Here is a 23,532-nt window from a genome sequence, read left to right as displayed (position 1 = left end):
CGGGGCGGGCGGGCTGCCCGAGGCCAGCAAAGGGAAGCGGCTGCGGCGGGGGGTGGGGGGGGGGGGGGGGGGGGGGGCGGGGGCGCGGGGGGGGGCGAGCTGCCCGAGGCCAGCAAAGGGAAGCGGCTGGGGGGGGGGGGGGGGGGGGGGGGGAGGTGCGCTGAGGCGGCAGCGATGGCGGCCGAGCTCTGGCCCGCCGCCGCCGCTGCGTCAGGCGGGAAGCGCTGCAGCCGCCGCCGCCGCTGGCGCCTGCCCCGGCCCCGCGACAGCCGCGGCGGCGGCGCAAGGGCGACCCTTCGCCCTTCGGCCCATTGGGCCTGGGCGCAGGCCCGCGCCTCTAGGCCGCCAGAGCGCGGGGTCGCCGACGACGAAAGGAGACTGGGCCCGGCGAAACCTCCCTGGCTCTCGGGGCGGCCGCGGCCACGTCCCAAGGGAGAGGAAGGGCGGCCCGACTGGCCGCCGTGGCGGGGAGCCGCCGGGCAGCCTGCGGAAAGGGGCCATGTGGCGGCGGAAGGTGTCCGGGTGCTGGGGGAGGGGTGGAGGCTCGGCGCCGACCATGTGCTCGGGGCGGAGGGGCCCCAGGGCCCGGGCCATGTGCCTCGACTGGCCCCGGGTGCCTGGCTTTGGGGGCGCCCGGCGGCGAGGCCTGTGCTGGTGCAAGTTTGGCCTCCGGGAGTCTTTGTGGGAACTTCTCGGGGCCCTAAGGTTACCAAAAGCAAATGATTTACTTGTGCTTCTATTGACGTAAGGCGAGCATTTATGGCTGTTTTCTTTACTACATAATCCAAGTTCTTTAAACAAGTTAACCCCAAAGCCCACTGTTTTTTGCTAGACTTCCTAGGTTTTCAGAGCATTTAAGCGTTCTAAAACAAATTTCCAAAAATGTTAACATAAGTTGGTTTTTAAATGTTTGGAATTTGCAAGGGTTTAAACATAATTAAATAAGTCTCCATGTCCAGTCACAACTCGTTTTGGAACTAGATGACCACCCAAATTGAAGTTTTTGAGATTATATTTTGTATAAAAAATACAAAATATAAAAAACCTTTTCCACATGCGAACCACATGGCCTGAACTGGAAGGCACTTTTAAAAGCAGAATAGCTACATCTGGTCCTGAGGGTCTTAAAAACCTATTGAAATAATTGTAACCTAAATTAGTCGTGATTGAGCCAGTTGGTAGGTAATGTTCCCTTTTTCCGCACAAAGAAGGAGATCTAATAGACCAGTAAGGAAACTGGAAGAGCTTATTAGGGTATGACTGTATACTTTCATTTACTAGCTTAATTAAATTTAAATTAAAAGTCATATAATATCAGTATTGTTATCTTTCCTGCTTCCCTAAAACTACATTCTCAGGTTTTTTTCTCCCACCCCCCATCACTGGCCTTTGGCCTATGTGATGTAATGGGGGAGGGGTAAGAGGCTGATATCTGCATCACTTCAAATAGTAATTTATGCTCTTATGAGGTCATCCTTTTTTTTTTTTAAAGCAGGTCTAAAGCCGTTCAGTTTAGAATATATTCCATGAAAATACTGAGTACTGAATATATAGTCTTCCATGCTGAGGTTACTATTTTGCAGGATTTTACATTCATAATATTCTTTTGCATTTTGACAATTTAATGAAATTTTCAGCAAGGGATGTAGACTTCCTGCAAAAAAGATTGAGTCAAATCTGTAAAAATGTACTGTCATATATAATCATTGGGAAGAGGGAGAATGATTTTTATTTCAGGTATGAAGTGTGTATGATTTTACGTTTTTATTTAAAAATTGAGTGTCCTCTAAATGATATTTAGTGTTCTGCAAAGCACCATTGTCACATTTCTTACCAGTGGTAGTTGTTGTTGATCTTCTATTCTAAGGAGTGACATTTCATCCAATTCATCATGCCTAACTATAGATTTCACATTTTAACTGCAGGTATTTGGTAAGAGGAGAAATTTACTGTTTTTTTTCCCCCAATTCAAAAAGTAGCTTACTTTTTTTTAATCAAGGAGAATTATACTTATACACTGAAAACAACAACAACGTAAAACCAAGTAAATTCTGTTTCATCTAAAGTGTCTTAGTTAAATAGTCTTGGAACAAATTTCAAAACTCAATTGTACTTGACCACTTGTTTAATGAAACCAGTATGGGGTAAAATTAAATTCCATTTCAACAAGGTACGTGGATTTTATTATATATTTTGACCTGTATCCTAATACTTTAAAGATATTAAGCCTGTATGTTTTAAAATTATTACAGTTTCCTCTGGATATCAGGATAATACAAAGGTGTCAAAATAAGCATTCTGATTTAGTCTGCTTAAGTTTTTAAAACATCTTTGTTGTGGAATGGACTATGAATTTTGTCTATGGGGAAACAAAGAATGACTATGCACTGTATTTTGATGTAAATAGCTATTAAAGCAATGAGAGCCCTACATTATGGAAAGTTATTGTTAGCACATAGGACTTTTAAATTTTAACATTAGATTCTCTTAAAACTATGTACTGCTCCAGATTCTTTTTAAAATTCTTTCTTAAATAATGTAATTTTACTTTCTTAATTTATAAAATTAGAGGGTTGGACTAGGTTATTGCCAAATTTATGTCTAACTTTAATTATGGGATTCCATCATAGAAAATACTGAGTAGTATATACTTTTACTAATTTGAATACAACCTCTCCTGCCTCCCCCCCCCCCCAACATTATTTCATATTTTCATTTCAGCCTTTGACAGTTGGTATAACTAGGGCTTTAGTATACTGGCACCTTGTTCCCCATACTCCTCAAAGCTATTGAACCTCGGGTAAGATGTTTAAACTGTGGAATTTGATTATCAAATCTGTAAAAATGGGGGTGGTACCTTGCTCCATCTTAACCTAGGTCCATTCCTCTCCCGCCCCCCATGATCTTTATTATGTTAATATGCAGCTGATTTATTTCTGTGGCCATTCTGTTGGACATTTGAGGTTTTGCCAGTTTTTCTCTATTTCATGTGGTGTGACTAGAATCAAAGGTTCTACAACCTTGTATAAATTATCTCTTAAGATTTTCTTTTCAATTAGGCCTCACTGTGACTCATTCGATTTTTTTTTTTTAATTGTTCATCTCAGTAGTGGGCCAACACTCATTCTGCAGATAAGGAGGGGCACCTCTGCAGCACCAGAGGCCACTCAGCACATAGTTGTTTGGGGAAGGTGTTAGATCCTGGTCTTCTGGTGCAGTCAGTTCTTTTTCAGTTAATACGACTTCATTTGATCAACCTATCCTAGGTGTAGAGAATTTTCTTATTCTAAAAGCTGCTTACCTAATTAGTTTGTAACTTTTTTTACATAAGATAAAGGGGAGTGCCAATCTTTGGGTATGAGCAGAATCCTAAGTCTTGCTCAGTAGATAATATCTTTATTTGATAATTCAATTACTGATTACCTTGTCATTGGCTTCTTATCAGTTGCCTTTTGCTTAGGCTCTTTCAGAGGATGGACCAATGAAAGGAAACTTAAAAGACAATTTTGACAATTTTCAGCAAGTTTGGTAAGATTTGAAGGGGGAGAAGATTGAAACTATTGGGTAAAATGAAATTTTATAATATTTGGTTTGTATTTCTCTGTAATAATGGAGATCTCGTAGGTATTTTTGGTAATTCAGGGTTGGCCATAAAAATATGTTCCTAAAGGGTTTTTAAAAGGTGTAGAGTATGTAATAAACTTAATAATTTTCTTCTTAAAATAAAAGTAATAAAAAGTTTTTCAGCTGGGAAAAGAACTTAGAAAATTGAAGGTTAAGGTAAATTAATCTGTTTCTATACCATTCAAGGAAAATGTCCTGTACTATAACTTGTAAAAATTGAAATCACCATGAATAATTGAGTGCTTTGACCATACAGATTGAATGAAGATTTAAAATTATCGTGAAAGACAGTTGACTCCTACCTAGATGAAAAGGATACAAATAGTTTTCCTAATTACCATTATTTATGTGAAAAAAATCTGGTAAAAACAGGAAGTCAAAATATTTGGGTTTTTTATTCATAAGGTAAGAACCTAATGGCTAGTACAAACTCCATGTTAAATTAGAATATATCAGAAGTGTTTTATAGTGACCTGTGAAAGACAAAAAGGTTGTGTGCCTTCTGGAGCAGAGATGACACCAGGACACAGTCTTCATGCCTGACCCCCGTAGATCCAAATAGCTTATTTTACTTGTTCATCTGCCTATTGCACAATTTCAAGAAGCTTTGGGGGAAGCTTAAGGTTTTTTTTTTTGTTCCATATAAACTCTTAATCGTACTGTACTGATTGTCCTAGCTATACAAAAATGCCTCACTTTAAGAAAATGTGGCATAACCTTAAAGAAAAATATGCAGCTCTTCAAAGAGATTCTCCAGACAATTCTTCTGATAGCATTGGACCACCTCACTTAGGTGTATAGGAAAGTAGTAAAGCCTAAGCAGACCTACTTGTTCCTTTTTCTAAGTTTGTTCATTGGCTGGATGCCACTGGAAATTATATGTATGTTGACCTATTTGGAGAGCAAGAAACATGGAAGTCTGAATGATAGGTAAAGAATTCAGTAGGTGTTGAGAAGTTTTGGGGTGAGCCTAACTTGCCAGTATTTGAGGGAATTTTGCCAGTGATTTTATTTAGTACTTAGCAAATATATAATTGCATATATGCCTGTCATAAAAGGAGCTTTTCTGGATTTCTGGTTTTCTATCAAACACTGAGTATTTGATGTTCATAGTTAGATTTAGTTTGGATCTGGGCCACTTAACATGCTTGTTTACTTTTTTTTTTCCTTTTTGGAGGGCACTTGGGTTAAGTGACTTGCCCAGGGTCACACAGCTAATTATTGTGTTAAGTGTCTGAGGCCTTTGAACTCAGGTCCTCCTTGATTAAAAAAAAAATTTTTTTCTTTGGTCTTTTTGGAGGGGGGATGGCAGGGCAATTGCCCAAGGTCACACAGCTAGTAAGTGTTAAGTGTCTGATGCCGAATTTAAACTGAGGTTCTCCTGAGTGCAGGGCTGGTGCTTTATTCACTGTGCCACCCAGCTGCTCCTAGAACTTGATTTTCAATCCTGGGTTTTTTACAGTGCCTTCAATCTCATGAAACATCAAAACAATTTAATTTCAAGCACACTTAGGTATATTAAAAGGATGGTATACTATACTAGGTGTGACTTGAAATGCAACTAGGATAGGGTATCACCTCCTATAAGTTAGGAATCAGTGGGTGGTTAGAACATAGTATTAAAAAAAAGAATTGCTATTGACAGTAATCAATAAATAACATTTCATTCCCTTTCTAAAACTTGTTAAAGGTGTCTGTTATTTATAAAGAGAAACTAGATCTCTGTGCATCCTAGACAAACAGTGTTGGTCTTGAGTATTTTCACATAACATATATCATGTTTTTAAAAAGTAATATATCAAAAGGATTAAGAAGGGAAAGGGAATTAAGAATTTCCTTTTATTGGAAACTTATTTTCTAAATTGACTATTGAAAAAGGTAATTTTGTAATTATAAGGACAAACTTTCAACTATAATGATACATTTTGCATAGGGCGTTTACATAGGAATTTTTCATTTTTAAATCTTACAGTCCTGGGTCAAATGGGGGTGATGCTAATCTGTTAGGTACTTTGTTTTCCTTATTGAAATACATGCAAAATTAATAATTTTTAAAATTAACCTGAAAGAAACAATAGGGCTTCTGCAGTAGATAGCTATTTAATTACCCTGGGGGTTATTAAGAGCTGGGTTTTAAGAGTCTTGCCTAGCTAGCTTTGAAAAACCTCTGAAGTGAGGGGGGATGGGGATGGGGGTAGGGTTTCCTACCCTGAAATCACAGATCAAAAAGTTTGACCAAATGGTACTAGAAATTCTTTTAAAGAATTATTGAAATATCTCTTTTTACTCTTCTGCATTTGCGGCACCTCCCCCTCCCTCCCCCCGGTAAATTATCCCTTGTAATAATTTTTAAAAGAGAAAAATTAACTTTAAAATAGCAGTGCAGTTCACCGAGTTTGACAGTGTTACTGGGAACTCTTCTTGAATTAGCCCTCTTACATGCTGGTAGAGTCCTACACTGACAGATCAAATTAAGTTTTGGATTGTTGTAAATTGAGGACTAGAGCCAGTGACAAGGAGAGCTCATTTGCTGTTGTCCCCCCTTGCCCAGCGTTGCACATAGAGCTTCATGTTGCCCCTTATAGCCCCCCCTAGTGGAAAGCTCATAATGTAAAATAATTTCCAGCAAAGATATACATCTAAATATAAAACCTTTGAAATCAATGATCAACTTAAAAGTTAAATTCTTATCATATTTTGTTGTGTAGGAGGAACGTGACTCAATATACAGTATCTGAAAAATAACTGCTCTTTTGGATGATCACATAAATCTCTGTAGTAAGAGTCTTCCTATTATATTAACATTTTAAATTTGCTTCCTTAACCGCACCATTTTTGTAAGTACAAGTGTATGTTCTGTGGCATTGTAGATATCTCCATCTATATCTTATTATAACTGGTTTAGTATAGGGCTTCAAAGAGATTTTAAGATTAAAATAGGCAGACATAATAATTCTTATTATTTCACGAAGCAAAAAGGACTTGAATTATTGATTGTTGATGAGGAAATTAATTAGTTTGGCTTGTGATATGTGGGCATACTATGTAGTATGTTTGAGGCTTCCTGGCTTTGGTCTTGATGTTTTTACACTATATATTCTATAATTGCTTCTTTTCAAAGGTTTTGCATTGTGGCTTGGCACCAAAGTTAAAAATGTTAAGCTACACAAAATGATTTGTACTTGCAGAAACTGGCAGGTGCAGAGACTTATTTTATTTTTGCATGTCTTTTTGGGGTTGGGGAGGCACATACCTCACCCCCACTCCCATTATAAGATAACTTGTCTTGTCAGATTTAATACTACAAGGAATCTTGAATGAATTTTTATTTGTTTTCATGGAAACATACTCTTAATGTTTATTATGAGATACACAAAATACTGTTATATTGTTATTGATTTGTAAGCTTATTTTTGAAAAACCTAAAAGATGCTGTATATTAGTGTTGGGTAAAACTTTAAAAACAAATTTCTTATTTTCTGAATATGACTAATGACTGTTGGTAGAAATTAGGAAACCATGAGATGTAAATAATCAATAACTGATTCTTCCATTGGAAGAACTTTAAAAATTCTTGTGGTTTAATTATTATACTGGTAAATGATAGCAAGTTGTCCAAAATGAGATTACCATGTTAACGTAAGAAAAATGTTTCCATTTGGAATGCAGTTATAAGTGTTTGTAAATTTGGGAGCATCTAATAAGAATATCTGATTTTTAAGTAGCTTGTGAATCCCTAGTATTGGGGGAATAATAACTAAAGACCTATAAACTAAAAGCTCCAGGGCATGCTCCTTTCTGGTATGATTAGCTGTATTATCCTGAGCTTTAATGATAGGATTATAGGGCTAAGGAGATCTTGAAATCATCTAGTACATCACTGGGTCTCCAAGGAAAATCCTATTCTAACAAAAAAAATAACAAAACTTATTGGGAATGAACTTGTTCAGGCCACTTCCACAATCCACTACAGAGTTAAACTAACACTTAGAAACCGAACCTTGACTGATTTAAGAAACAACCTTGGCAAACTCCTGGCCTTGTGCAAATGGTGCAAAGGTATTTCTGTGGTAGATTAGTCATAGCAGAGCTATGTGAATAACTGTCAATTTCAGAAGTAAGCTATTGAGGTACAAAGGCTCTCTCCTGATAGATCACTTAAGAAATAAAAAACTCATGAACCTATGAGTCACAAAATTTTGGATGCTGGAAATCTAGTCCAACTCATTTTTCACATGAGGAAACTTGAGTCCTGCTTGTGAATTATATTTATACATTCTAGTAGCGAGCTTACTTAAAGATGAACAAAGTTTCTGACGTGTAAGTAACTACAGCCCTAGAATCAGCAGCATATTCCATAAGAGTAACTTAAAGAAATAGATGTATATTTTTATCTTAATTAGGTATAAGTGGTTTAGTGAATTCAGTGATGCACAAGACCTCATACTTTGAATTCTTCTTTACATTAAAAATGCTTCTGTAATCAGTACAAATGAAGACAGGTGGTTTTTCAAAATTTCCTGTTCAGAGCTACATTGTTTTGAATTTAAAATAAACTCAGAAAAAGCCTTGAATTTAAGAACCAGCAGACCAGAATTCAACTCACTAAGGTTATTGTCAGCTAACAGCTACTTACTTTCTATGAGTCTTGGTAAATCATTTAACCTCTGAAGCAGCTAATCATCAGCAAAACAGAGACAGAAAATACTTTCATTAAATAAGAAAAAACTTCAAAATTGAAAATATATGTAGTAATTATTTTATGAAACCATCTAAGAATTACTATAATGATTCTTTTACTAATTTGTAAGCTGAGGATATTTAACTTTGTGTAGATTCCTAAATCACCTGGTTCCACATAGTCATACTTTATAAGAAATTACTAATGTGAGGATGGATCATCCTGTCACTTACCCTTTTCCATCATCAGTTTTCAATGGCATATTTAAGTTTGGGAAATAAGTCACTGAAAGCTATTTCTGGTGTTCTGATGGTTGTATTCTTTAATGTTTAGAAGATCTAAGTGCAGCAATGAGCAGCAACGAGTGTTTCAAGTGTGGACGCTCTGGCCATTGGGCCCGAGAATGCCCAACTGGAGGAGGCCGTGGCCGGGGAATGCGGAGCCGTGGAAGAGGTGGTTTTACCTCAGCGAGAGGTATTTTTGTTGGAAAAAATTTTAAAATTTCAAAATAGACAATTACCAAGGTTGGTCTAATCTCCCAACTCTTTTGTTTCCCGTCTGTAATAGGTTTCCAGTTTGTTTCTTCATCTCTTCCAGACATCTGTTACCGTTGTGGTGAGTCTGGCCATCTTGCCAAGGATTGTGATCTTCAGGAGGATGGTAAGTATTTAACACTTCCTTTTTCCTCCTCTGCAGAGTGGTAAGCATAAAGAGAAGCCCGACTTAAAACTTGTGTAGCACATTGTATAAGATTTACCTTCAGTTTATCGAGGTTTTATAGTCTTGGTCTGCTTCTTTTCCTTATTGTTGAAGCCTGCTATAACTGCGGTAGAGGTGGCCACATTGCCAAGGACTGCAAGGAGCCGAAGCGGGAGAGAGAGCAGTGCTGCTACAACTGCGGCAAACCTGGCCACCTGGCTCGAGACTGCGACCATGCAGATGAGCAGAAGTGCTATTCGTGTGGAGAGTTTGGGCACATTCAGAAAGATTGCACCAAAGTGAAATGCTATAGGTAAGGATGGCTGTGTGATCTTAAATTAGAGAAATCAAGGCAGCAGCCGTGTCCTATTTAATCCCTGCATCTCGGAGGACTTCACACCCTGTGGTTTTGTCTGTGACCAGGTGGCATGTTGACATTGTACTAAGAATCCTCTTGTGGCATGTGAGCTGGGCTTTGGGGCAAGTCAGAATATGCTACGGCTACATAATATTTAATATTTTCTCATTTTTACAAGTAGAAAGGTCATCTAAGATGACAAATACAAAAGATATCTCTAACTGGACATTTATTTTGATGGATTACATTTGTTAAAACTTGATAGATCCTACAGCTTTTTATCAACATCTGGTTTGGACAATGAGGAAAAAGTGAAATGAACTAGTGGGTTAGTGAGGCACAGTGTAGCTGCATGCAAACTCTTGCTCTCTAGCCTCTTTTCTTAATCTAGAAAGCTGATTCTCATCCCTCTTTAGGAATTTCTACATAGCATTTTTCTCTTTTTTTTATAAGCAATCGGGGTTAAGTAATTTAAGTAATAACGGCCAGTTATTTCTGGGTGTGGTGCTGAGTATCTGAGCCGGGATTTGATCCAGGTCATCCCGACACTGGAGCTGGTGCTCTTTCTTACTCGTTGAGCCACCTGGCTGCCCCACATAGCATTTTTCTCTTAACCTAGTAGTTTATAAAATCTGTCCATCTTTTTTCCTTCCCTCCCTCCCCCCAGATGTGCTACTACTCACCTAAATTCAGGTTTTAATAGCTTAAACTGAACTAAGATCTTTGGGACGCCTTAAGTATTGTGGGGGGGGGGGACATAGAATGCTTGATCTTAGATCTGGAAGGGACTTTAAAGTCCATCAAGTTAACCCCCTTATTTTACAGATAAAACATTTGAGGTAATAGTATTTATGTAGTGTTTCATTATTTAAAGCAATTTACAAATATTCATGTTATCTTCACAACCCTAGGTAGTAGTTCGTGTTATTATCCATGTTTTACAGATTAGGAAACTGAGGCAGAAGTTAAGTGCCTTGCCCCAAGTCACATAGTAAGTGCCTGAGTTGAGATTTGAACTCGGGTCTAACTGGCTCCCAGACCCATTGCTCTGTCCACAGCACCACCCACAGCTTGGGTCAAATAGTATCTGGGGTAGGATATGAACATCTTAAATCTTCCTGACTTCAAATCTAGCAATACCTTATCTACTACGTATGCTGCTATTAAGTGATATTAGTTCCCATTTTGCGATGAAGAAACTGAGGATCAGAGATTGGTATTTGTCCAGTTATACAACCAGGAAACAACGGAGCCCTGGTTCAAACTCTAGTCTTCGGACTTCTGATTCCATTGTTATTTTTGGTATGACTGTGCTTTGTCTTCAGTGGGTGTGAGGAAGGATTTTTTTATTGGTTTGAATTTTAGGGATTTTTACCCAATTGTGCATGTGGTTGATCTTATTTATAATTAATATAGAATGACATCTGTTCCTCTTGTATCTAGCACTAGAAATTTGAGGTCAATAGTTAAAACCTACCCTAAATCAAGGGGGAAATTTTGCCAATTTAGCCAGTTTAGTGTCTTATTATGTGAACGTTTAAGCCATGAAGTGCTGCTTTGGTGTCTTACGTTCTTTGATAAAGGTAATTCTTAGTGTTTGTTATGTATGGATACACTTTTAAAAAACTGAGTTGCAACTTTGCCTTGTGAAGTTGGGTCAATAGGTGGAATTTTATTTAATTGGAAGTTTCATGTTTTTATAGTTAATAAAGTAATAAGGAAGTTTTCTGGTTTTGAGTATTTAGAAGAGACATTAAGAAGTATGTTCTTAAATCATGTGGTGGTACTTTGACTTCAGTCTAAGATAAATATCTTGTGTTTTAGATTGGCTGGAATATTAACATGCATTTGAATTAGGTTAAGGGGTCACAGGGCTTTATACTGAAGCATTTTGTAAAACTCGGGAGAATTGGTGTCCAAGTGTTTTCTTCAAGTATCGTTTTTTTTTTTTATAGAGTCTGGTCTGGTTTAACAACTGTGGTAGAGAATAAAGCTAGTGATGGTGATTAGATACTAATAGATTATATGAGAGTGAGAAAATATCCAGATAACAAGAAATTAGATTTACTAGATAAGTAGCAAAAGTGAGACCTTATTGAAGTTTTGTTGTGTTTTAGTTGAAGTCAGTTCTGGGTTTTTATGAAGCATGTTTCTTGGAAGAAATAGTGAGTTGCTTCTCCCTCCATTCCAACTCTTACATAGGCATCAAATTAACAAAAGGCCTATTTATGTAGTATTTAGTCTACATGAAACCAATGAAATTTCAAATGATAGCAGATTTGTTAATCTTTGTCTGACAAAGGGAATCAGAACTAAGAAGTTCTTATATACTTAAGTTTTTCTCAGTTCTGACTTGATTCTTAAAAGAATCTATTACATGTGTAAGTTTTGCTAGCTTAAAAAATATCTTTACAAATGTTACCATGTCATTTTGTGAGACTGTTATCAATACAGAAGATAAACTCCTTCCTCTACTTTGTCACAATATATACAGTTAGAATTAAATGTGCACAGAAGTATGACAAAATTTGGACCAGTCATGTGGATTTGATTTTTGGTTGCTCTCAGAGTATACTTTGAATGAACTAGGCATCAATGCTTGAATAGAATAAGAGCACAATACATTCTCATCCTTACCCTTGTTTCCTCCCCTTTAGTTGCTTGATTAGTGTGATATTGTCTTGTCTCAAAGAAAGAAGTAGTAGAGTTGTCTGGGGCACTGAACATCATAGCATTAATTTTGTGCAATGGCTAATGATTTAGGTAGACAATTTCACATTTTCTGAGCACCAATGTGAAAACTTTTTAATTTCTTTTTTTAGGTGTGGTGAAACTGGTCATGTAGCCATCAACTGCAGCAAGACAAGTGAAGTCAACTGTTATCGCTGTGGCGAGTCAGGGCATCTTGCACGGGAATGCACAATTGAGGCTACAGCTTAATTATTTTCCTTTGTCGCCCCTCCTTTTTCTGATTGATGGTTGTATTATTTTCTCTGAATCCTCTTCACTGGCCAAAGGTTGGCAGATAGAGGCTACTCCCAGGCCAGTGAGCTTTACTTGCCGTGTAAAAGGAGGAAAGGGGTGGAAAAATCGACTTTCTGCATTTAACTACAAAAAAATGTTTATGTTTAGTTTGGTAGAGGTGTTATGTATAATGCTTTGTTAAAGAACCCCCTTTCCGCGCCACTGGTGAATAGGGATTAACGAATGGGAAGAGTTGAGTCAGACTAGGAAACCCTCTCTGGGTTTCTTGGATGTGATCCCATGCAGGAGGTAAAACAGATTCTGGAAGTGTCTTTGAACTTCCATAAGTAACTTTAATTGTAGTATAATGATGGCCTTGGATTGTCTGACCTCAGTAGCTGTTAAATAACATCGAGTAACATCTGTATCAGGCCCTACATAGAGCATCTAGTCGAGTGGGAGTAAAAAGATGTATATGCCTGTTAATGGCCATGAGAGAGAGAGAAATCAGGATCAAAACCTAAACAGTAACAACTCCGTCGCAATGTGAATGCTGGAGATACAGATGGTGAAGGCAAGGTTTGGAATAAATTTTTCAAAAACTAAATCTAAAACCCAGAGTAAACATCAATGCTCAGAGCAAGCATAATTTGGAGCTATTCAGGAGTTGCAGAGAAATGCATTTTCACAGAAATCAAGATGTTATTTTTGTATACTATATCACTTAGACAACTGTTGAGTTTCATTTGCTGTAATCAGTTTTTAAAAGTCAGATGGTAAAAGCAACTGAAGTCCTAGAACATAGAAATGTAATTTTAAACTATCAATAAAGCTGGAGGAGGAAGGGGAGTTTGACTAAAGTTCCTTTTGTTTATTTCAAATTTTCATTAATGTACATAGTGCAAAATGCCATATTAAAGAGGGGACTGTGGAGGACTGAAAAGCTGACAGTTTGGACTTTTCTTTTTGTACTAACTCAATCATGTCTTCAATGGTTAAAGTTAGCAATTAAAATATGGAAAGGCATGGGGTTAAAAATTGTGTCAGATTATTTTGCAAAAGAATAGAATGTTTAAATCTTTGGTTTTTATCATCCATTTACATATTCATAATAGCTTTTTTTAGGTTTTACATATTTCTATGTGATCTCAACACAGTTGACTCTATTTAGCCATATATTTTCTTTGGTTTTTTATGTAGATCTGAAATACTGTACCTCCACAATATTAGAGCTGGAAAGAACCTTTAGAAAGTCTCCTTCAGTGATTTTTTTTTTCCCCAAGGTCAGCCCAGTGAGGGTAGGGGCAGAACTGTAATCAAGTTCGGATCTCCTGGTACTCATATGAACTCAAGTACCACACTGCAGCTCCACTATGGATGTAGTTGGAGGTTCATTTGGGGAGGTTTTTTCCCCCCCCAATAGGTCCAATACAAAAATTAAGTGCTTACTGTAAACAAGGCGCTGGACTTAGCCACTTGGCTACAAAGACAAAAGGAAAAACATTTATTACCCCCAAGAAAGTAAATTTGCCTTTTCCTTCTGATTGGGGGTTTAAATATGCTCCCTGTATCAGTTATTCATCACTTCATGCAAATTTTGACAAGTTTTATCACTTTAGGGTTGAGATCTTGGTGCTTCCTTCAGCTTAAGGGTCCGTAGTGGTGTGGGTATTCCAATTTTGTATTGAGTTGAGAGTTTTGGAGACCATTAAAGCCACCATGATTTGGCCAAAATGAAAGGAAAATATGGTTATAAATACATTTATTATATTTCCCAGTGTGTTGAATGGATGCTAAAGTAATTAAATTAAAAGCAGTAATTATTTTATCAAAAACTACTGCAAGTTACTCAGCTTAGGAGTATTAAATCACTAATGAAAACAATAATGAGTTAAATTTTTTACACTTGTATGAAGCAATGTAAAAGTCTAGTGAACACCTCAAGACAGTTCTGCTATTTAGTAAATCAAAGATTATTTTTCCAATCTTGTATAATCACTGGATACCGTAGCTTGCCAACACAAACACTAAATAAAATTCAAGGTAACAAAACTGGCCCACTGGGACAAATGTTAATTTTTATTCTAGAAATATATTAGCCTATGCTTATTTTGGTATAAGCCTTAGTGTTTTGTTTTTTTTTTTAGTGTAAAACAGCTTTATGCATTAACTTAAACCAAGCTTTGGCAGGTTGAGTCTTGAGGCTACGTTGCTTACATCCAGGATAGAAAGGCATATGCCAAGACTGAGAGCAGGTTTTGTGAGCTGGACATTTGGGAAGGCAAAGGGGAATTTCATTTGGTCTTAGAGCTGTTGCATTCACCCATCCATCTTTACATTGGTGGTGCCTAGGAACTTTGTGTATGGAGAAGTTTTTGAAGCTGGCATGGAACAAGAATCTGTTCTTACCACAGCACAAAGTGTTTTCCATCTATTATACATTCCATTTTTGCTTTAAGTTTACCTTACTTTCATGTAGCTTGAACACATTAAACATGGAAATGTTCCTTTTGGAAAGAATCTAATTGAGGGTGCTGATAGCACTGTTTGTGTATGGATTGGTGTGTGTATAAACACTTTCCTGTGAAACAGTATTAATATACTATGCCTGAGTAATTGGGTGTTCAAAGAGCAGTGTGGGAGGATGCCATGGAATGTATGAAGGCACTGTCCAGCCTGTGTAGGAACTACTGTTAGATCTAAAATTTTTGTTGATGTATGTATGAATGGTGTTTTATAAATGTGTGGTTTGTGTTGGGGAGAGGTGTCTTTTCTCTTTGGATCAGCAGGGTTATCTAACTGGAAATTGATTCCTCCCATCAGAGGAGAGACATAAACACAAGAAAGCCAATACTTTACATTTAACCTTTAAGACATGTCCTAAGGAGTTTTCAAAAGCACTTTACCTTTTTTGTCCTTCCTGAACTTAATATACTTCTTAGGGAAAATATTAAATGATATTTTCTCCTCCCTCCTCTCTTCATCCCCTTTATTTTTACTCTCTGGATTATTAAAAATGAAATCAGACCCAAGTCATGGGTTGTTTAGGGAGCCAGAGCCAGGAGTATAAAACCCCAAATAACCAGTGTTTTCTATTACACCAGTTTCTTCCTTGGCCTTTTTGATTCAATAATGTTTCTCTTCATATTAATGATTTTGATCATTCTTACTCTTAACACTGCCCTGACATATCCTGATAACATTTATTTACTTACTTAATTGTAGAGAAGTAGTTACTCATTGTAGTGCCTGAAGAGAAACTCTTTGGATGACAGATACTCATAGCTAAGTCAAACTTCATTGAAGTATAATCTTGTCACATCAATGCCTTAATGCAAGTGGCCCACGTTCCTGGCTGTCACTTTGCATGGGCTTGCTAGAAGTGTGGAGCATTGTTCTTCCACTAACTTAGCAAGTTTATATTCTATTTTGAGGAAAGATTCAACCTTAAGTGTGTCTGTAGAACTATTGAATAAAAATGTTGAACATTACTGAAGAACTTGAGGGGAAAGAGTTTTAATAGAAACATTTGATGTGGTAAGTCATTTTCCTCATTTGTATGGCAGTTCTTGGAGGAGGGGAAGCCAGTTTAGTTGTGCCCAGTAACATCAAAGAGGCAAAAGGAAGAAGTAAGTAGTTAGTAGTGTCTGTTAGGATAATTAGCTGACATCATGATGCAGTCCTGTGTTTTCTGGCACTTCAAATTGTTTGCTGGTAGTAGTGAGTTGGCTTGTGTTGGGCCACCTGTTCTAGAAATGGAGGTATGCACATGGGAGAAGGTGCCTGGGGGTACTGATTATCAAACAATTGCTCTTCTGAAGTTAAGGGGTTCTGGGAAGGTCAGCCTCTAACCACGCTCTTTACCAATTGAGTATTACTTTCAACCCAGGTATACCCAGCAAGGAAGCTACCTTGTGTTAACATTTTGCTATGAAGTGCCATTCATCTACCATGATGCCAGCATTTTTTTCTTAAATAAAATTTCAATAATAAAACAACCTGTTAATTTAATCAGTCTGTGTATTCTTGTTTTGAGTTTTTTTTTTAATTGAAAAGGTTCCCCCTTTCTCTTCCTCTGTATTAGGTGGTAGGTCAAGAACTCCACTCCTGCCCCAAAGAATTAATGTGACCTTCAGCAACGAAAGGCATCGGTGATGGAATTAACTTACTCACTGACGAATTGGTTACATCTAAGACAAATAATGCACCAAGGACTCATGATAGGTTTGTGCTTTCAGGAATCCAACTCAGCATTAGAAAATGACCTGTTCTCTGGATCAGCAGAGTGCTTCAATTTGGCACCTTTCAAAGCATATCCACTTACAGTTTTAAAAATATAGGGATTTGGACCAGTTGATATTTTGGAAATGATACTTGGCTTGGGGGAATTTCTGATTACAGGTGTGCTAGCAATCTTAATTAAATTACCACAAATATGTCATGAAAGGCTTTTTTTTTTTTTTAAACTTAATGGGGTGCTGAAAGATCTAGTTCATATTTGTATTTCCCTCTTCTGGGGTGGGGAGTTACAGAATATATATCCTTCTTTGGCTGCCTTTTCCTTTTACCAGCTGCTTTGTAACTATCCCTTAAGCCATCTACTTTTACCATTTACTAGCCTGGTTTTATTTGGTACAGTTCTTTTCTTAGCTGAGTACTTTGCACATTGCCTAGCTCACTCTAAGCAATTTTTCACATTACTTTCAGAATGTGGCTACTCTGAACATTGTCATTCTAAGATGAAACAAAACTCTTACCCTTTGTTTTGAGAAAACTAAGTTTATCCAAAGACATTGATAAGTCCAAAGACATGATTAATGAGTTTTAAAAGTGTGATGGTAAATATAAGGCAAATATTAGCTGTCTTGATAAAATGTTCTGTGCTAAGGACTAAGAATTGATGGATAGAAATAAAATTTAAACTTAACATTGAAAATTTATTAACATTCAGAATATCCTGTATGTATTAGGAGTATTCTGACTTGTCCTAATAAATAAACCAGAGCTGGCACAAGGCAGTTAAGTTTCATGTGAACATTGTCCCTGAAGAACACGTTTCAAAATGGAATATATATTTTTTTAATCTACGAAGGATAGCCTTAAAGAAATGGTCCCTTTGTGTCAGCTATGTGGTGCAGTGAATAGAGCACCAGCCCTGGAGTCAGGAGGACCTGAGTTCAAATCCAGCCTCAGACACTTAACACAAAAACTAGCCATGTGACCTTGGGCAAGTCACTTAACCCAAATTGCCCTCCCCTCCCCCTTCCAAAATAATCTATTTTTCCATGGAACCAATGCTATTTATAATTTGAGGATTGACTTCCTAAGGAACTTGACAGCAAATAGAGAACAATATATCCTAAAAACCAATCTAGTCATCTGCTCTATAGCTGTAAAAGATTTAGAAATCAATTTAATATTTTATAATAATGTAAAGATAGTAATATGCTCCAGTGCCTAAAAAATGGAAACAAACATGGTCTACATTGATTTTCCAGGGAACCTAAATAGAGATTAAATGTGCATCAGTGCTTTGGTTGTTACTACTGTCTTTAATATGTTAGCTCTAATAAATGATAAACATTTAATTTTCCTTGTTGTGGAAATTGGCAGATCCTTTTGAAAGCTACTTGCATGGCCCTGGAAGTTTTAACTGATGCATTTTCACTATGTAGATGGCTTTTTATAGAATCATTGAAAAATCCCTCCATTGACTAAATAGCTTCAAATTGCTTGTTAAATAAATATTTGTCTATGGTATTTCTTTTGTGAATATTCAGAAAGGCTGATTCAGTATTTCTTTGGTTCTGTTAGCCAAAACCAAAATCACAGTGAGTGATGTTATATGTTCTCCTGCCCTTCTGCCACAACTAACTTTTTTTTTTTTTAAAGCAGTTGGGGTTAAGTAACATGCTCAAGGTTACACGGCCAGTTATTTTATGTGGGTGTTAAGTATCTGAGGCCAGAACCAATCCCTGGTCTCCCGACTCAGGGCTCAGGGGCCAGCTTTCTTACTCGCTGTTGTGCTACCTGGCTGCCCCCATAACTAACTCTTAACAGCTTTCAGAGGAAGTTTGCAGAAAAGTGTTTTGGTGTAGACAATTTTGTATCCTATAAAGATAATGCTCTTTGTCCTGTTAATTCTCTTGAATAGAGACCAAAAGTCCTGTCCCCCTTCCTGCCCCAACCTAATCATCCTAAAACTAGTTTAATCCTATCCCAGAATGGTTAACTGGTTTGTTTGCTCAGTGTCTTTGGGGTGTTAGAGCCCTGTGGACTAGAAAAGATAGGCATTCTGTCATGCTTTTGCATTCTGTTCTCATAGTATTTACAAAAGATAAAACTAGATAATTAAGTCTGAAAATTGTCAAAACCTAGTAGAAAAACAAGTTAATTGATTTTAAGAAAATTACTTTTACTGAATTCACTTCTACAAAAAACAGGTGATAACCAAACATTTCCTTCAATTTTGACTTCTTCCTTATAAAGCAATTTTAAAAAGAATTGTTACAACTTGGATCATGGACTTAAGTCTCTCCAGGACAAAGAGCTAGCATTTATCTCAGAACTTTACTCTCATGTTCCATGTGTTATGACTTTTGACCTGAAGGAGATGGTGCCAGAGAGATAAGGCTTGCATGGATTCAGGGCCCTGTTTTCTAAAATATGCTATAACTGTATGTTTTTGCTTTTTAATTTTTTTAAACATGTATAAAATTAGGTATTAATTATTAGACATGGGCCTTCAAAGGAAACAATACTGGCATATTACATTAGATGAGAGTGAGCCTCACTATTTAGTGACTGATAAACTGATAACATTACAAACAAGTTTTTTGGTTATAAAAGTTTCCCAACCAAAAGGTCTCCCCCCCTCCCCAAAAAGGTGAGCCTCTATGATGATACTTCTGTTAGTATCCATTGACTGAGAAAATACTTCTGACACCAGTACCTCAGTAGGTCTATGATATCTTTGACATGGGATGTGCTTGAGCAATTCAAATTGTAATCTATTGATGCTTTCTCATCCTGTGCACCATTAAAAGTCCATGTCTTCCTTTCAGTCCTCCACAGGAGATCCACCCATGTTCTGGAGATTGTAGACAGGTGGGCCTCATTACTTATGGTTGTTGATTGGTCTTATGACTGACCCATCCCTTTGTATGGTCATACATCTCTTGACACTTGGTTTGTGTGTGCAGTATGTCCTTGGTCACATATTGCAGCATGTTAAGGAAAGGCCACTAAGCATTTCTCCAGTGCCCTTTGGGTGACCAGTAATTGATTCCTCAGGGATTGTGGTATTCCATTATTTACATCCAAATAGCATCGCCAGAAAAAAGAACATTTTTTTTTAAGGGAGATTTTTGTATAAAGGAGATAAGGGTTGTTCAAAGTACTGTCCCTTTTCTGAAAGGCAAATAAGTGCCTTCTGTTCAGTTCTGAGTCCAGCTCATTGTCCATCTGCAGTCCTGTCAGTGGAGCAGCTGTGTGGGCCATCTATCTAACTGTATGTCAAAGATGGAATATATCTTCGACATGGTTTGTCCTACCTTGATAGTTAGACCAAATTTGAGGGTGATTGAGGGTGTTTGAGGGTGATCTCATTTAGTAAAGTGCAGATGTTATCTTATCTGCAAACAGCATCCTTGTTGAGGCATTGGCAGACTTGGAGAGCATACATTTCCCTGTTTAATGCCTGACTTGTTCATAATCAGAGAAGCATAAAAGTTATATCTGGCAAGGAGTCTTATATGATATTACCACATATATATGGGACACAAGTAGAGGCTAGAAGATGGCTATTCTATCAAATAAAATACTGCCTCATATCCTCACCACCTCACTGTTGTATGATTGAAGATGATGTCTCTGTTAGAGCATGGCTTCTCAAAGTCTTGCCTGTTGTGATATTTTAATCAAGAGTGATGTTTGCATAAGTTGTCTCAAAAGATTTGAGTAGACACAAGAAAGGCTTATGGGCTGCTTATTGATATTTTCACAATCTCTTTTTGGTAGTCATCATACATGTTTTGTTTTTTTTGAAGATTGTTTTTCTCTGCTTGAGTTGTTTTGAATGTCAGCATCTTTGTGCCCTAATAATTATACAAGTTGCCTTCTGCACAGACATCCTTTGTGTATATTGGCGTTTGTTAACATTATTTTTTTATCTTATCAACCTTTGAGTGCCATTCCTTAAATGTTAATGGGATGATCTGGCTTAAAGGGGTCTCTTGTCAGTTTTTCTGTAAACCAGTTTTTCTCTACTGCCTCTCAGTGGTTTATAAAGTGATAAGATCTTTGTAGATGGGTTTACACAAGTATGGTCCTTGGCTGCCATATTTTTTCAGGTATTTGCTAGCAGAGGCAATTTTAAGTTCAACTTTTAAGTTGCTTATTCTACTTCTATAGAAAATGGTGCTGGTCTTTGTTGACATTCCTTTATTACTCATTTTCCAGCATCAATAGCTTATTTAAGTAGATTGAATTAGAGCTTTTTAATTTGTTTCAGTATCTTCTCATTTTTATTCTGATTTGTTCCCTTTTTTGATCATTTTTGACAGCCTTTCCTACTCTCGCTTTTGCATCGAAACTCTCTGCAAGTTTTTTTAATCTTACAGTTTTAGCTCCTAGTTTTATTTATAGTAAAAATTTCAATGTTGATGTTATTTTCAGTTTTTCACATAATATGTTGGCTTGGTAATTGGACCAGTGTCCCACTTTTATGAATATTAACAATTAAATCAATGCCTACAGATGGTCTTTGTGATTCTTAACACCCTTTGTTCCTTTTCTCACCACTCTGTTAATACCACTGAAGGAGCAACTAAGGGCCTAAGGACTGAGGGTTTCTTTGTATTTTTCATGGTGGAGCCTACTAGAGCTCACTTGCACTTTGAGAACTTGGGTTTGCCTCAGGCTATCGTGAAGCATCATAGTAGGACTTTAGTTAGAAAATACATAATCATAAAAGGTTTCTTTGAATCCAGTTAACACTTTCAGAATTAATTTGCATTTTATTAATCAACAATAACATGTGTGTATGTTTGATAAATAATAGTAACTCATTGTAAAAGATCATATGTTCATTATACAGAAGATGTGTTTGCTGCTTATACTGGTCACCCACATATTTTGTTGGAAATAAAAATGAAAGTAACAATGCTTGGTGTCTTGTGGATTCTCAAGCCCTTTGCAACAAACAGTCCCACTGGACTCCCAAGGATCCCAGGCACAGAGATGAGAAAATATTCTCTTTTAAGAACTTTTAAGTTCTTAAAAGACATCTCAGAATCTGAATTCAATCATTAGGGAACACTTTAGGATCTGGCATAGAGTACTGCTAATTAAGAATAACGTAATAGTTTGTGAAAATGTGAAACACCCAGAAATAATTGAATAAAACCCAAAGTTGCAGTTTTTTTCTCCAGTACTGTGAAAATCATATTTTCCTCCCATCTAATCCTTTGACACTATTATCCCCTCTTTCATTTTCATTCTTAACAAGGGACATTTCAAATTATGTCCTGCAGGCATTTCAAATGCAACATATCCAGAACAATTTATCCTTTCTCCAAAAATTTTCCTAACATTGTCAAGTGATCTTTAATTGTTTAGGTTCATAACTCTTGAAACCTTCGGTTTCTCACTATATCTCGTCAGTTGTCAAATCTTTATAGTCTCTCCTTAATATCCCCGTTTCCACTTTATACAGCCCCTATCCTAAATCAGGTCCCCATCCTCTACCTGGATTGTTGTAGCTCGCTAATTAGTTTCACCAGTCCGAAAAGCTGCTAAAATGGTTTTCCTAAAAGTGTAGATCTGATCATGTCACTGCCATCCTCTACCCCTTATTCAATAAAACTCCAGGGCCTGTCTTTTAGATTTAGGGTCAAATATAAAATCCTCTGGCTTTTAAAACCACCAGGTGGCTCCTCTTAGATATTGTTTGCCTTCATACGTTGTGGTACTAAACTATATTGTCATCCTTGCTACTTTACACATGTGATGCTTATCTCCCATCTTGGTGGTTGTCCCAGTGTCTGGAATACTCAAATTCACCTCCCCCCTACTTCTTATAATCTCTGGTTTCCTTCAAGACTCAGCCCAGACATCACCCACTTTTTAAAAATGTGTGTAAGATTTCCAAATTTTCCCCCACTCAGACGGTGTGTCATCTGATACAGGTTATACATGTACAATCATTAAACATGTTTCCAGATTAATCATGTTGTGGAATAAGAATCAGAACAAAAGGGGAAAACCACAAGAAAGGAAGTAATGCTTCAATTTGCAATCAGACTCCATAGTTCTTTCCCTGAATGTAGATAGCTTTTTCCATCATGAGTCTTTTAGACTTGGCTTAGATCCTTGTATTGCTGAGAAGAGCTAAGTCTATCAAAGCTGATCATCACACAATGTTGCTGTTACTGTGGGTACAATGTTCTGGTTCTGTGCATTTCACTCAGCTTCAGTTCATTCAAGTTTTCCCAGGTTCTGAAAGCCACCTGCTCATTTCTTTTGGAACAAGTTTTCCATTACATTCATATACCACAACTTGTTCAGTCATTCCTCAATTGATGGATGTCCCTTCAGTTTTCAATTCTTTGCCACCACAAAAAGAGCTAAAAATATTTTTGTACATGTGACCCTTTTCCCTTTTTATCTTTTTGGGATACAGACCTAGTAGTGGTATTGCTGGATCAAAGGGTATGCATGTTTTATAGCCCTTTTGACATAGTTCCAAATTGTTCTCCAGAATGGTTGGATCAGTTCACAACTCCACCAACAACATTAGTGTTGCAATTTTCTCAAATGTCACCTTCTATAGGCAGTCTTTCCCATTTTCTTGGGTATTTGTGCCTTTTCCATCTAAAGTTACTTTATCTGGTGCATTTTTTTTTTTTAAGCAATCGGGGTTAAATAACTTCCTCAAGGTTACACAGCCAGTTATTTTTTGTGTGGGTGCTGAGTATCTGAGGCCGGAACTGATCCCAGGTCTCCTGACTCTGGGGCCAGTGCTCTTACTGCGCCACCTGGCCGCCCCTATCTGGTGCATTCTTATTTGCATACGTGTTAACTTCACTGAGATACAAGCTCCTTGAAAGAAGGGACCTTTTAAATTTGTATCCTTAAGGACAGCAGCATTCTCGGCCATTCTAGTAATCCCTTATTAAGAACAGGGTATATTTCAATGAAATCTGTT

The 23,532-nt window shown here is 37.3% G+C and overlaps 3 protein-coding genes across 14 annotated transcripts in view; all 3 read left to right on the top strand.

The window, feature by feature from the left end:
• CNBP (CCHC-type zinc finger nucleic acid binding protein) overlaps positions 1 to 13,175 on the top strand; it is a 78,247-nt gene extending 65,072 nt beyond the window's left edge. For 2 of the 8 annotated variants that reach the window (XM_069083805.1, XM_069083804.1), the window contains exons 2-5: positions 8,639 to 8,779; positions 8,873 to 8,965; positions 9,116 to 9,317; positions 12,185 to 13,175. In XM_069083805.1, coding sequence (XP_068939906.1) covers positions 8,656 to 8,779; positions 8,873 to 8,965; positions 9,116 to 9,317; positions 12,185 to 12,302 — 537 coding nt within the window. In that variant the 5' untranslated portion in view covers positions 8,639 to 8,655 and the 3' untranslated portion in view covers positions 12,303 to 13,175. The remainder of the gene's footprint in view (positions 1 to 8,638; positions 8,780 to 8,872; positions 8,966 to 9,115; positions 9,318 to 12,184) is intronic. The other 6 variants (XM_069083811.1, XM_069083810.1, XM_069083812.1 and 3 more) reach the window with 5 other exon arrangements.
• Positions 1 to 23,532, top strand: part of ISY1 (ISY1 splicing factor homolog) — a 224,957-nt gene that overhangs the window by 165,719 nt on the left and 35,706 nt on the right. The gene's annotated exons all lie outside the window — the stretch shown is intronic.
• On the top strand, positions 143 to 8,632 carry LOC138157983 (collagen alpha-1(III) chain-like). Of its 5 annotated transcripts, none has more exons than XM_069083803.1 (3): positions 143 to 2,800; positions 3,461 to 3,528; positions 6,333 to 8,632. In XM_069083803.1, the coding sequence occupies exon 1, from the start codon at positions 175 to 177 to the stop codon at positions 721 to 723; it is 549 nt and encodes a 182-aa protein (XP_068939904.1). In that variant the 5' UTR covers positions 143 to 174; the 3' UTR covers positions 724 to 2,800; positions 3,461 to 3,528; positions 6,333 to 8,632. The 5 variants fall into 5 exon arrangements, with proteins under 5 accessions (XP_068939904.1, XP_068939903.1, XP_068939901.1 ...); XM_069083802.1 differs by having other exon boundaries at positions 3,446 to 3,528; XM_069083800.1 differs by having other exon boundaries at positions 3,461 to 8,632.

Source organism: Petaurus breviceps, unplaced genomic scaffold, assembly GCF_028583685.1.
Source record: "Petaurus breviceps papuanus isolate PSGF00001 unplaced genomic scaffold, PetGlider_PUasm1.0 174, whole genome shotgun sequence".
Lineage (NCBI taxonomy): Eukaryota > Metazoa > Chordata > Mammalia > Diprotodontia > Petauridae > Petaurus > Petaurus breviceps.
Note: the sequence above shows the minus strand (reverse complement) of the source record. Positions and strands in the feature narration are given on the sequence as shown.

Excerpts from the sequence above, each read along its gene's own strand:
- LOC138157983 (XM_069083803.1), top strand. The coding sequence starts at position 175 with ATGGCGGCCGAGCTCTGGCCCGCCGCCGCCGCTGCGTCAGGCGGGAAG.